The sequence below is a fragment of the Drosophila grimshawi genome, unplaced genomic scaffold (genome assembly GCF_018153295.1).
Source record: "Drosophila grimshawi isolate 15287-2541.00 unplaced genomic scaffold, ASM1815329v1 contig_80, whole genome shotgun sequence".
NCBI classification, from domain to species: domain Eukaryota; kingdom Metazoa; phylum Arthropoda; class Insecta; order Diptera; family Drosophilidae; genus Drosophila; species Drosophila grimshawi.
In genome coordinates this window covers 92,554-108,184 of record NW_025063639.1, presented here as the reverse complement: position 1 = coordinate 108,184, position 15,631 = coordinate 92,554, and the positions used below count along the sequence as shown (strand labels likewise).

The 15,631-nt window shown below is 29.4% G+C and overlaps 1 protein-coding gene across 1 annotated transcript in view; it reads left to right on the top strand.

The window, feature by feature from the left end:
• Positions 1–1,029: 1,029 nt before the first annotated feature.
• LOC6570450 overlaps positions 1,030–15,631 on the top strand; it is a 30,407-nt gene continuing 15,805 nt past the window's right edge. The window contains exons 1-3 of the mRNA XM_032742134.1: positions 1,030–1,343; positions 3,822–4,891; positions 9,264–9,341. Of these exons, the coding sequence (XP_032598025.1) occupies positions 4,010–4,891; positions 9,264–9,341 (960 nt within the window). The 5' untranslated portion in view covers positions 1,030–1,343; positions 3,822–4,009. The remainder of the gene's footprint in view (positions 1,344–3,821; positions 4,892–9,263; positions 9,342–15,631) is intronic.

Sequence of the window (15,631 nt, the reverse complement as noted above, 5' to 3'; positions counted from 1 at the left end):
TAAATATAAATATAAATATAAGTATGAGTATAAATATAAGTATAAATATAAATATAAATATAAATATAAGTATAAATATAAATATAAATATAAATATGAATATAGATGTAAATATAAATATAAATGTAAGTAGATATATAAGTATCAATATAAATATAAATATAAATATGGATAAACATATAAATATACATATAAATGTAAATATACATCTAACTATAAGACTAAGATTAAAATAGCAATTGGGGTATGCGTGTAAATATAAATATAAATATAAATATAAATATAAATATAAATATAAATATAAATATAAATATATATATAAATATAAATATAAATATAAATATAAATATAAATATAAATATAAATATAAATATAAATATAAATATAAATATAAATATATATATAAATATGTTACAATATGTATATGTATATTTTTCATAAGTAAGCTCACACACGTATACTCATGCATATATGCGTATATGTGCGAGGGTATTTATTCAGCATTGATAGTAGGCAAAGGGAGCTTCTTAAGCACTGTCTGATCATTGTCGCAAGAGAGAGAGATACAAGCGCACACATGCAAACACATAGATGGTAAGCAGCCAGCTGCAAATACAGTTAGTGCTAAGAAGAAGAAGAGAAGAATTTGCAAGAGCACACTTAAGAGAGACGACGACTAACGTAAGACGCCGGACGCTGGCGCTGACGTTGGCTTTGTAAGCACGAAGACGCTTCGCTTGGCGTGCCGAAGATGAACGAAGTGTGCAAGCGAAGACGTTTTGACTTACATTCCTCTGTCGCGCTGCGAGACGCTTTAGCAGCGACTGCTAACATTTCGTCTTTGTTGTTGTTGTTCACTTTTTGTTAAGCAAAAGTTCTATTTCTAAGCACGCGAGATGTGAACGGAACCATTCTCAGCGACGACGGCGACAGCAACGGCGACGACGACGCGACTACGATTCATATTTATACTTGTTTCGTAGCAGCGACAAAATTAGTTTTTCAATGACTCGCGTGCCGCCAGGTTATCCTTAGTCTCAACTAGGGGCGACACTAGCGACGACGACGACGACGACGACGACGACGACGACATTGACGGCGACGTTTTCTGTGTATTTGCAAAAAGTGCGCGATTTTTTCAATATTTGTACTTTTGTGTTGTTTTCTCTACAGTTCAATAAATAGTCAGGTCAATCAATCAGTGTATCAAGCAAACAGACACTCTCTCTCTCTCTCTCTCTCCCTCGCGCTTTCCCTCTCGCTCTCTTTATATCGCTCTCTCAATGCAAGTGTCAATCCTCGATAAGCAAATTTAAACGTTCGACCTTCGACCTTTATATGCGGTATGGAATCAAGTTAAACAACAACCAAAAAAAATACAAATACGGCAAAGTTCAACATAATTATTTACTTAAATAGTAGCACAGTTTAAACAACTCTAAGCAATAAATTCCTCAATGAATCACATACCTAAAATTAAATTACGTATTTAAAATAATTATAAATAACAATAACATAATTTGATAAATAATTTTTTAAAAATTGACAGACACATTTTGAAAGCACAAAATATTTAAAAAATTACATTTTTCAAATAATCACAGACAACAATAATAGAATTTTATTTTTTTATACTTGCACATTTCAAATGCTGCAAGAAAATGATTAAAACATGAAATATACAAAAAAATATATATTTAAAATAATCATATATATCAATAATAAGTTTAAAAGTTTTAGTTTTTTCAAATTTTGAAACGAAATACAATACGAAAAAATACTGGCATATTTAAATAATCATAAATAAAACCGATTTCAAACAATAATTTAATTTATTTTTTATTTTTTCCTTTTCATATTTAAGATTTAGCAATAAGAATGTTTAAAATACCATATATAAAAATAACATATTTTAAAGAACCATAAATAATAAATAATATGATTTGACATAATATCATAGTAATAATAAAAATAATATATTAATTTTCATTTCTTTTATTTTTAAATTTTATAACGAAAATTTATAAAACACTATATATAAATAATAAAGTATTTAAAATAATCATAAATAATATGTAATTTATGAATATATCATTTATGGAATGATATCATCGTGTTTTAAATTAGTTCTTAATTTATTTGGTAAGTTTTTTTCTCCTTCAATTTTAATATTAAATTAATATTTTATTTGAAAAATTCGTTAGCAAACAATAAAGCAGAAATATGTAAGTTAAAATAGATTTTTGAAATCGTTTAACCAAGATATATCCCCATTCTAAATATAAACACCACTACATTTACAAAACCGACCGATTGTTCCTATACAAGCTATATGATATTGACCAATGTTAAATTCACAAATTAATTGAAATTATTCAGAACAAAAAAAAACAGCTAATACAAAAACTGCCATCCACATGAATAGTCATCCGATGCGGATATATATATACGGATATATTCCTACAGAAACTTTGGAGCCGATAGTCACACTGATTTGGCTCTAATAATTATTTAATATTAATTATAGTGGTCCCTGAAAAATGAATAATACAATAAATTTTAGAATAAAAAAAAAAAAAAAAAAAAAAAAAACGCAGAAAAAATCCAATGAGTAGTAGTAGTTAATTAAAAACCTAACATAGATAAAATATAACCTTTATCATAAATATTATAAATAAAATTACAAATTAAATCATATAAAAAATTAATAATAACAACAGTCATTTATGAATAAGGGACCAAGGTGAAATCCTTGAATACTTCGGAAGTGACTTGATTACAGTTGGAAATTAACTGTGTCTTAAATAAATATTCTTTACTTTGAGATCGGGATAATTTTTTGTTTCCCAGATGAATACGATTCATGTCTCCTCTGCCAGTCTATTTATAGAAGAGATTTACTGATCCAAAAATATACAAGTACATCAATAAAATATTGATCTGACGGTACACTTGCCATAATATAATGATTGGATTGGCTTATTAATCACTGCAAGCAATCGTCGGATCTAAGTTTTATTAAGATATGCTGGTGGCAAGGATAAGGAAACACATGATAACATTCAAAGAATTCTTAAATACGGCATAGTTTGTTAAGTAGTAATTACAACAATAACTTGGTGAAAACATATCTCAAAGTAGGGAAGACGTCCACAAAGCAAAAGAATACAATATATAATATATAAAATATAATACATTAAATAGTTTATCATAAATCAGAGAAGTGTGTGAATAAATTTTGAGCTAAGATAGTTTCATTTGAGCTTTAATAATTTTTACAAATGCCAAAGTGAAATTTGTTAGTTATTATTTTGTATGATGTTTAAATGGATATTTTTAAATGAGTTTTAAGATAAGATAGAAAAAAATCACTCGATAGGTATGTCTGTGTCTGTGTTTGTTTAGATATGTAAATAAATCCTGTAAATATATCTTATAATTTTAATATAAATTTGTACATAAAAATATAGTTTCAAATTTAATTTATTTTTTAGCTTTTGCATTTTTCTACGTCGGCTGTATTAGTGCACATTATATAAATAAGCAAATAAACAAATAAATAAATGAATTTATCAACGGATAAACAAATAAAAAGTACAAATAGTTAATAAATAGGTAAATAAATTATTAAATATATAAATAGATAACTAAATATATTAATAAATTCATAAATGAATAGGTAAATAAACATACAAACAAAAAAATATATATTTATTTAAAAAGTAAGATAAATTAATAAATATATAAGTAAATTATTTAATGAGTAAATAAAACATATATCTGTTATTTGAACCTCAGTTTTCTTCTTTTTTTGCTTGCAGGCCATTGTGGAGTTGCTGCATTTTAGTTTTCTAGCTTTTTCATAGTTTTCTTATCGTTTGAGCAGCAGCAGCACGAAGCAGAAGTAGAAGAAAGCTGTATCGCCCTGGGTCCCGCGGAGCTTTTACGGAGATCGCAAGCGAAGGTGGACAAGTGGCTGCTGTCGCAGTTCAGCAGTCATCAAGCACCTATGTTCAAAATGGATGCCACCGATTTTTGGCAGCAGGCAAGAGGTCCATTCGCACTGCAGCAGCAACAACAGTCGCTGCAACAACAACAACAGCCCCATCCCCATGCGCACCCGCATCCGTTGTCTAGCCAGCAGGAGCAGCTGACGAATGCTGGCAACAATTTAAATAGCTTGCCCTTAAATACCAAATTGGCAGAAAATCATATGCAGCAGCAACATGTTCAGCAACAACAACAACAACACACCCATCAGGCACAGCAACAACAACATCACGTCCAGCAAAATTCGCAGAACAGCATTGAAAGTCAATTGTTGCAGCAACATGTAGAGCAGTGCTATGGCAGCGAAACATTTGCTCAACATTCGTCAGCAGCGGCAGCGGCGGCGTCAGCAGCTGCCGCGGCAGCAACGCATTTAAGCAGTCATCATTTATTATTTAATGCGGCTGCGGCAGCAGCAGCAGCAGCGCATCTCAAATCGACTGCGCTGCAAAATAGCAGCAGCGGCGCCGGCATCCCAGCGACGGCGACTGATCAGTCGGAAAATGCGGTCGCTGTGAAGCCAAAACAGGAGCAGCAGCAGCAGCAGCAGCAGCAAACTGAGCAGCAACAATCGGAGCAACAATACAGCGATAGCTTTTTCAACGCCGAGCAACATTTGCATCAGCAACAACAACAACAGCAGCAGCAACTACAACAGCAGGAGCAGCAGCAGTCACACCCCCCTCACCAAGCGCACAGTCCCACGACGCTGACGCTGCTCAGCAAGCCGATAACGATAACGCAAGGCCTGCAATCGCCGCAACACTCGATAACACCGTCTGGCGGCAGTTCAACACCGGACATGAAATATAACAACGAAAAATTGGCCAATGAAATTCAGGTGAGCAATAATTAATTTTCTTATAATATTAACAATAAATATATAGATTTCTAATAAAATTTCTAATATATTTTAAATGTTTATATATTTATATTTAAAATTAAATATGGATTAATATTTCTAGCAAAAATATGATTTACTTTATATAGTTAGCTTATTTATTAGTATTTTTATTTAAGTTAACTATTCAGTTTTATTTTTATATTATAAAAATCTAACTTTAATTTTACATATTTAAAAGTATCCTTTTTTATTTATTTAACCTAAGATAGGCTTTTAATGATTTACTAATTAAATGCTAATTTTAATTGAACACTTTTAATTTAATTATATTTATATACTATAGGCTCGTCAAGTTTTCTTAAATAATCTTAAATCTTAAATAATATTTGAATTTATTTTAAAATATTATATATTTAATTTAAATATTGTTTAGATTTTTGAATGAATATATAAGATATAAAATGGCTTTGTACACACTCACAATTTTAGAAATATTCAGCTAAATAACATAAAATTCTGACTTCAAGAGAGACCGATTTAATGAAGAGCATAAATTCTCTTAGCTTAGGCCATTATCGCCAAGAGCTAGCAAAATTAAAAAGGGAGAGCAAAGCTTAGAAATTTCCCAAATCATAAATTTCCTATTTATACCCCAGGCGAAAAGCTCATCGCCCACTTCTTGGAGAAGCTCAAAGCTCTCCTTGCCTTGCCGACATTTTGCTTGAGATGATTTTGTTCTTGAATTTTTTTTGCGCGGTGGTGATTTTTTCTCTTCAGCTCAAGAAGCAGCAGCAAATAATTTCCCCGCACTAAGCAAAATTTCAATTATATATGTATATATATATATATATATATATATATATATATATATATATATATATATATATATATATATGTATGTGTGTGTGTAATTTTGAGCAATCAAGAGAGATAGAAATTCTTAGCTTAGTGTAATTTTTTTTGTCTCAAGTAACCCCAATTCATAAACGTTTCCCCCTCCCCCACCACCTCTTCCTTTTGCTTTCCCCTCCTATTTTTTTCACTGTGTGTTTGTGTGCATTTTGTGGCTGGGGTGGAATTCAAACGGTTGGGTTGGGTGTATGTGAGAGAGAGTAGGAAAGCGGGAGAGAGAGAGTGGTGAGTGCAAGTTTAGTTTTGTACAACTACACAACTAAACATGCACATACATACACACATAAACATTGCTTTCCACGCTGCCGCCGATGCTGCTGCTGCTGAGGAAGCAAGAGAGACAGAGACAGCGAACGCTTGACTGCAACAGAGTAAGAACGAGTTTTGTTTTCTTCTCTTTCTTTGTATTTTTAGTTTTTTTTCACTCGCGCATAATTTCTTGAAGAAAACAATAATAACACACACACGCACATACATACATACGGACGGCCGCTGTCTGTAAATTAGAAAGAGAAGCACAACGTCGACGTTGACGTCGACGTCGACGCCACAGTATAAGACGTTTTGCTTTGCTATCCCGTTTATGGATAAGGCGCCGGCAGAAGTTCAAAGGACATCGGGCCGTCAGGTTGTGTGTGACTCCGCAGTGAAAATAATACCAAAAAAATACCAAAGAAAAGAACAATATAAAAATATTATAAACATCAATACTTAATTGTGTTCGCGCAATGTTACACACGCACACAATTGTTAACCGATAACCGCTAACTTAAAATTTGACAGGAGCTTTAAGCCGGTTAAGACAACATCAACACACACATACACACATGCATACGCATTTAACATACGCATAAACACGAACACAATCACACACATATGCTCAAAAGAAAAAAAGCTCTTGTTGCTGCTGATTTGCCCATTGATGGATTCTGCTTCCCGCTGCCCCTTCTTCTGTAACCCAACGCAATACACAACAATAAACCCTTAACCCAATGCAGCCCGCAGGGATTTGATACATAATATAATTAAATAAAATTCGCGCGCGAAACAACAAAAAAAAACAAATAAAATATATAAAAAAAAAACACAAAATTATTCGTTACGTTTTGTTTGAATTTTGATGAAAATGACACTTGACTGTGAAAAGGAGCACGATGTAATTTTGGTTTTGCAATCTGAACAAAAATCTCTCTCAAAATTGAAATTAACCCTTCGCGTTTTATTTTCCTTGATTTTGGTTTGTTTGTGAAAATAATATTGCTCTCACATTTGTTTCCTATTATTTTGTTGTGGTTTTCCTTAAGAGTTTTTTCTGTTAGGATCTCAATTTTAGTAGGTAATTTTTTTTTTTTTTTTTTTTTTTAATATCTAATTTCAGAAATAAATTCATAACAAAATTTTAAATGTAGTCTAAAAATCGTTTTTATTTGCTTAAATTCTGGCGAGAATGGTCAAAATGTAACTATTTATTTAATGTCAGAAATTATAATCAAATAAATTCAAAATAAAATTTATCTTTAATGATTTTTAAATTAAATTTAAAAATAAACATATCTATTTTAATTGCTAAAGTTTTACTTATTTATTTAATATTTAATATCAGAAAAATGCGAATGAAATAAATTCAATTCAAAATATAATTTCACATTATGCTTTTAAATTTAATCTATAAATAAAATAATCTTTATTATTGGTTTAAGTTCGGCTGAGCAAATTCCAAATTAAAGTTAATGTCTGAAAATTACAATTAAATTCAAAATAATATTGAATATATATGCTTTTTAAATGTAATATAAATCAAATGTAGTCTTTGTTATTTTTTTAAAATCTGTTTAGGCAAGAAAAGTTAATTTTTATTTATTAATTTAATGTCAGCAATATGCAAATGAAAGTCAAATAAATTTTAATTTATAAGCTTTATCAGTTTAATAGTTATTTGTTAAATCTAATAAGTTATTTATTTGTTAATTATATTAATAATAACTAGTAGATACAACTTTTAATAGGCAAAAGAAGAGCCCAATTAAATTATCTTATTGTTAGAGAAATACAAACAACAATCTAATAAATTCAATATATAATTTGAATGCTTTTTAAATTTAAACTAAGCAAAAACAACAACAACTTATTATTCCTATTAAAACCAATATTTTTATTGATATGCCAAAAACTATTTGATTCATTTCAATTTATATTTTGTATTTATTTATTTTAATTTAAAATACAATTACTTAATATATTTATTCTGACAGGCTTCAAATTTATTTCATTCAAATACTTGAGTTTGTTTTTTTTATTATTATGTTCTGTTAATATTTCTAATTTTCTTTATATAAATTTAAATATTCAATTTGATTTGCTTAAATAAATAAATTAAACTTGAGCAATACAAACACAAATCATTAATAATTAAATTCAGCTTTCTACAAAATAAATGAAGAGAAAAACAAGTTGATTAACAAATTCAGCTTGATTTAAATTCCCATATTTTATATTTTGTGTGAGCAAAAAAAAACAAACGAAACCACTAATTAAATAGCTAATTTTTGTAATAACAAACGACTAACCGATTATTTGCCAACTGGCAAATTAACAAAAGCACGTAATGTTTTATTTATTAAATTAAATTTGTTACAACAACAACGAAAAAAAAACAATTAACAAAACATTTAAGACAAAATCTAAGTAAATTATTCTGTTTATTTGTTACTTTTTTAATAGTTTCTCTGAGCAGAGAAATTTCAAAAATCTCTATGGCTTTCAAAATGATATGATGGTCACCCTAATTGAGATTTTTGGTATTCTCTGTGGAAGATCTAATTGTAAGCACACACAAACCAAAAAACATACACATAAATTATTGATTTATTAATTTTTTTGTATTTCACTTTCAATTTATGTTGCCTAAATTGAAGCTGAAATAAACTTAAAATAAATTTAAAATTAATCTATATTATTAATAAAATACGTTAATTTACAAAATTTATATATATTATAGATTTTTTTATTTAATATTGACCAAAAATATATAGATATGTATATATATTGATCGATCTATTATTATTCATTTATTTTTGTTTTATTTTAAATGATTGGAAATTAAAAGTGCATAATGAAATTATGAAAATGAATATGAAAAATATAAATGCACAAAAATGTTATTGATTTATTTTTATTTAATGCAAATTAATATGGAATAATTAAATTGAAATCTAAAATTAAAATTAAATATATATAATTCAATTTTTTTACTTATTTCAAATTGAATATTAAATGATTGCAAATTAATAATAACTAAGTGTGTGTGATTGTGTGTAATTATATGTATTTATCTAGCTTTATTGTATTTGTTTTTTGTTTCATATCTGTGGCTCTCAAAACTAGATGAAATTTAAATGTGATAAAATTTGTTCTTGCGATTCATATTTCTGATAATCTTCTTCTTCTCGTTTTGCAGCTTCAGCTGTCGCGGTCGAGCAGCGCCGCAGCGATCAGCGAACGAACACTTGAAGAATGTTGGTCGACCCTGCAACGAGTGAGTTGGCATCTCTTCCGTTGTGTATAGTACTCTTCCACGTTGAAGACACGAACACATAATGCACATACACATATATCTATATACCTATTGTAGCTGCCACATTCACACACATACAAATACAAAGCACACAATCCACACACAAGCAGGCTATTTTCTCTTTATTTCAAACTCAAATTTGGTGTCTTATGTTCGTCATGCTTTAATCGATCGTTGAGTCGAACAAAGGCCGCTAAAGGTAGCATACAATTAAGCTCAAACATATGTGGTGTTGATCAGCTGCAGTTATGAGAGAGAGAGCGAGAGGGAGGGAGACAGGTAGACACTGCTTAGCAAATACACAAACCATTTTGAAATTTTCTGTTTCCTTAAATTTAAATTATTTTTAATTTGAGTACAAAATTTGGAATATAATATTATAAAACTGCTGCAGAGTTGTGGGAATTTGTTGCTTGTTTTCTCCTTTCATTTTAAGCTTAAAAAATAATCAAAATTTGTGTATACAAATACACACACACATATACATATACATTTTATGTATTTTGTGTTTGCTCGACTGCAAATTGCATTATTTGTGTGTTTATTTGCACAAGTCAACACACATGTATGTATGTGTGTACAATTAAGTGCACACACATTCAGCTGCATATTTGCAAACACTTAAGATGTGAAGCTAAGCCCGTTTCTTAGTTAACAGGCTAGCCATGCACGGGAGATTGAGAGAGAGAAAGTGGAATAAAGAGAGAAGAATGAACGCCGAATTTGAAATACACTGTAAACAATTCAAATTCGGTGATTTATTCAAGAAAACAATTTTAAGTTGCTATAAAAAAGGAAATAGTTTAAAAAGTTAGTCTCTCTCACACATATGATATATATTTATTTATTTTATATGTTAATGTGTTTCGCATACATATTTTATGCTGTAATAATTAAGTTTAGTTTACGCACTTTTTTTTATTTTAAGTTCTTATTATTACAATTTAGTCTAAAAACAACTTGCTTTAGATAATTTGTCAATAAATTAATTTAAACGTCTAATAATTTACGCCATTATTTTATGAACAATATATGTTATTTTATTAAATGCATTTGAATTTTTTTTTTTTCAGTTTTTATTGTGTTTTTATATTATATTTTTCGATGGTAAGTATTTCTTTGTGTAAGTGCTAGCGAAATACCTTGTTGCATCCCGTGTGCACTGCACCTTAATTTTTACTGAGCTACTTATACAGAAACGCACACAGAGACACTATTATACATGCACATACATATTTCCCAACTTGATCGTTGCTCAATTTGAAGGAGCAATTAATTAATATCTTCTCTTGTAATCGCTTTGATCTACTTTCTCTTGTAAGTCAGTCTTAGAAAGTAATACAGCAGCAGATATTTATTAGAAGCTCTTATAAGCTGGTCGATCTCACTCTTATAAACCAGTCAGATTTGTAAAGCGATATTCGTTGAGTTAAGTTTCTAAGAGCGAGCATAGAAGAACAAGCAGATGTAAGAATTTACATGCACACACACTTGCAACAGTGCAAACAGTGCATATTTTCCTGTCTGAAAAAGATAGAATAAGAAAATAGTAAAAAGATAGAAAGGCTAAAAGGAAATTACAAAAAAATGGGCATAAGAAGGAACAACAAAGACAATAAACTTATACACACACACATACGTGCATGTGTATGCATGTTTGTACTAGCAGACAAATATGTAGACACAGACAAAGAATATCGAAGACAAAAATATCCCAAGACAATTTAACCAAATACAATGTCCATATGCATGCACGTGTATGTATGAGAGTATGTGTGAATAAGCAATAATACATACACACATACACTTGCACACGCACACGCACACACACATTTTTTTTTTTTTTTTTTGGAAAGTGCCGAAGAAACAAATTACCTGTCTGTGTGAGTGTGTGTGTGTTGTATGTCTGGGTTTGTTCCACCCTCAGCACAAAAATAAAAAACAAGACGAAGAAGAACAAGAGCAGTAGCTAACACACACACACACACACTTTTTTATTTTGTTCAGCCCCCTTTTTTCTCTCTTTTTGCGACCATTTTCATATTGCTCGCCTTCGACCACTGCCGGTTTTTTTTTCCTCTGTTTCTGCTTCTTTTTTTGCAGCTCCTCCCTACACACACACACACACACACACACACACATACATACATATATACGGGCAGGCATTCAGCACACAGACGATGGCCGCAGTAGAAATTCATTGGCGCACAAAACCCTTGCCCCTTGCCAACCCATCCCTAGTGCGTGCTTAGAAAAATAAGCAAACCGAGCGCAAGAGAAAAATGTGCACAAGAAAGTGAGGGAAAAAAATTTTGCACATGTATATAGGACTATTTATACACATATACATGTATAAATGCACATGCTTATATACATTATACGCAAACATATTGCGCTACAATTCGTATACACATTTTTCGCATTCTGCACATTTTAATTTATTTACATTTGATACAATATAAAAAAGATGTAAGCCATAATTTAAAAAAAGAAGGAGAACACATATTGTGAGATTTAATACAGTTATTAAACAACAGCAAACCCCCGCCACAATTCCTAGAGTTGCCTTTTTCTTTCTGGCTTGCTAATGTTATGAAAACTGTTTTCTATTTAATGTTAATGTAATATCAATGTTAATTAGTAGCAGAAGAAAAGCAGCTCTAGCTCTGATAGGAATAGTAGTTCAAAATATTATATATATTGTATGAAATATAATTCAACATTATTAAAAAAAAAAAACTATAATAATGTAGCCACACGAAATATGTAGCTATATTATTTAAAAAAATCATAAAATCATAATAGTAATAAACATGTAAAATAATTATAATAATGCATTTTGCATTTAAATGCCCCCAAAAATCTAATAGAACTTATAAATATTTCTCTTATTTTCTTTATTGAAAATTTAACTATTAAATTGTATTTTTATTTCAACTATTTTAACCATTTTAAACTTTTTTGTGTGTCATTTGTATTTTTTACTTCAATAAATGAATAAATCAATATATACATAAATAAATAAGAGTAACGTAATATAAAAAAAAAAAACAATTTACTGATATTTAGTAGTTGCTTGAAAATGCATATAAGCACACACACACACACATACCTAGCTATGTACATAAAAGTACGCTTGTGTGTGTGTTTGTGTGCGCAGTTTTCAGTATTCTGTGCATTTCCCCTGTACAACAACAGCAGCAGCAACAAGAAAAAGAAAAGGAACCGTTCACTGACCCACGTCCATTTATAGTCGCAGTCTCCTCTTTTACCCTGCTACGCACACACACATATACAAGCATGCTATTATCGCACTCTCATTTGCCGGCGATTCGCAGAACTGCCGTTGGCTGGACAGTGCCGCCTGTCGACCAAAGCTCGCCATTTTTATGCGTTTGCAAAGCAATAGGACGAAACGGACGAAGCGGGCAAGACTGACGAAAGCAACGCAGAGGCGAGCGTAGGTGTATAGTGTGGGAGGGGTGGAAGAGGGGGGCCTGCGCTCGCTAAGCGTAGAAAAGTGCAGTCGCCTCGGCCAAATGACGAGCAACGGCGAATCGGTGGGAGTGCAAACAAACCGTTTGGTGACCAACCAACCAGAGAACACCGCACGCGGCTCTGCTGCCGACTGCTGCGTGCTGCCTTCTGTCTAACTGTGTGTCGGTGTCTGTGGCTGTGTGCCTGTCTGTGCCTGTGTGTCTATTTTTCTGCTTTTTGCCATCGTTTCTCGTTCTCGGATACTATTACAATTACAACTACAAACAAAACTACAACTGTATTTCTTGGGGATTATAGTCAGCTAGCTTTTAATTCCATATATATATATATATATATATATATATGTATGTATGTATGTATGTATGTATAAATGTCTAAACTTGAGTATTTTCTTGAGATTTTTCCAAGGCGTATATTTTAAAATATTAATTCCAATAATTATAATAAGTTACGACAATTCTGTGGAACTGCTCAACTTTTGGAATGTATTATTTTTATTATATTATTATTACTATTATTGTTATTATCTCTGTTAAGCATTTCGGGCCTATCTTAAACATTTTTTTTATGTTTAGAATTATAAATGAATAAATAAATTTCTTATTTTAGTTTTTGTCTCGTAATATTTATCATGGATTTTATATAGATTCTTAAATTTAAGCGTGTTGAAATTAGACCTAGCAAGCATCAATAATTATAATTACAATAGTAATCGTTTTTTTTCTTTATTGACCGCCTGTAAAAATTATTATTAAACCAGATAATGCAAGGTCAAAGCTATAAAATTAGTTGTCTTATGAGATTAGCATCAATTACATATATGTTATAATGTCAAGGCGAATATTCCAATTATTTTTTTATATTTTTCTTACAACTATTTAAAAAAAATATTAACAACTATCATGAACTGTAACAATTTGAATATTTTGAAAACTTTGTGAAAGCGTTTTGATCTGTTTAAATTACAAAAAATCTATAATATATAAAACAAAAAATACACCTACAAATCTTATAAATATTTCTTATTTTTTAATTTATATATATAATTTAAAATTGTATTGTAAATTAAATTTAATTTAATTTTGTACTTTTTGTATTTTTTGTGTCAACTGATTTTAGTTGACCTTAAATAGATAAATGAATAAATAAATGCATTAAATGTTTCCATATATGCATATATTTATGGCATTTTTGGGAAGTTATAAAAATATAATCTAATATTATATAATAACCTGAAAAAACATCAAATAAACTTACTAGGAAAATAGTAAAGCAAGCCTAAAAATGATCATAGAACAATAATTATAATTACTTTACATCGAATCAAATCTGATCAGAATGCATTAAGAAATATATAAAATAAAAATAAATTTCTTAGTAAAAAGCTAAATTTATAACTCTGTCAAAATACTTTCTTGGAACACTGTTCATATGTGGGCTAACTGGGGGAAAGATATGGATATGTGTCTCTCCTTCAGGCTGTTGATTTGACCCACTTTATGCGTAATCCACAAATACTTTATAGATATATATATACTTTATATATATACTTTACATATATACTTTATATATATATTTATTATTATATATATATGTATCCACAAACACGTTGTAGTTAATAACAATAATTTTTTAAAATTTCCAACGAAGGGAAACGAATTGCTTCCGTTTATTAAATACTGCATGTTTTTTATAATTATTTTTTTTTATTTACATTTATTTTGCTGATTGATAAAATTTTTGTACAATCAGCACAAAATGCGAGCCCCATTTTTTATTGCTTTGAACCAAAATACCCATTTATGTAAATATATATATAAATATATATTTCGGTGGCTAAAAAAAATGTGTTTAAAAAAGCCAACAAAAAATTTGTTGGTTTTGCTGACTTGTTTTTGACTTGTACAACATGCAACTATACACATTTTTATAATAAAATATCATAAAAAACAAAACAAAAAAACGTAAGAAAAAGACATATATATATGTATATATACTCGTATATACATATATAATATAAAGTATTATTTCAATGAATTTTGGCACATCTATAAGTAAGCCTAGCAACACAGACGCGACAGCAGTTTGTGCGTTAAGATACCATCAGAAAGTCGATTTATTATCCAAGTACTCTCTCATATATACACTTTGACAAGAGCGTAACCTTGACACGAGAAAAACCGCAAATAAAAAAATTAAGATCGCGAAAAAATAAATAATATTAACAGCAAATGCAGTAAGTATCAAGTGTAAATACACACACACACACACGCATACAGTTGCGGTCATAATTATAATGTTGATTGTAATTGTCAATATTTTAATAGACCCTATTCGTATTGCTTTCGATTTGTTGGTTTATTTTACGCTGCGACTTTTAATTCATTTATTAAAATAAAAAATGGCTTAAAATATACAAATAAAAATTAATTAAATAAATATGGTAACACATTAATTTTTATTTATTTACTTAATGTGGAATTACGTAAAAAGGGTTAAGTTAAATTTACATTTAAAAATAAATTTAATTAGATAAAATTTAAAATGAGCTTAAGGTATAAAAATAACAGATTAGTAAAGAAGTATTAAAATGGTTCAATTATTTAATGTGCACTAAAAGCAATTTACTATTTATGCAAAGGATTTTAAACATTATTTAAAAATAATAAAATAAAATAAAAATTAATAAATAAATATTAATTATTATATAGACAATTTCGCTTTAGGTATTTATTTAAGGAATTATTTTATTA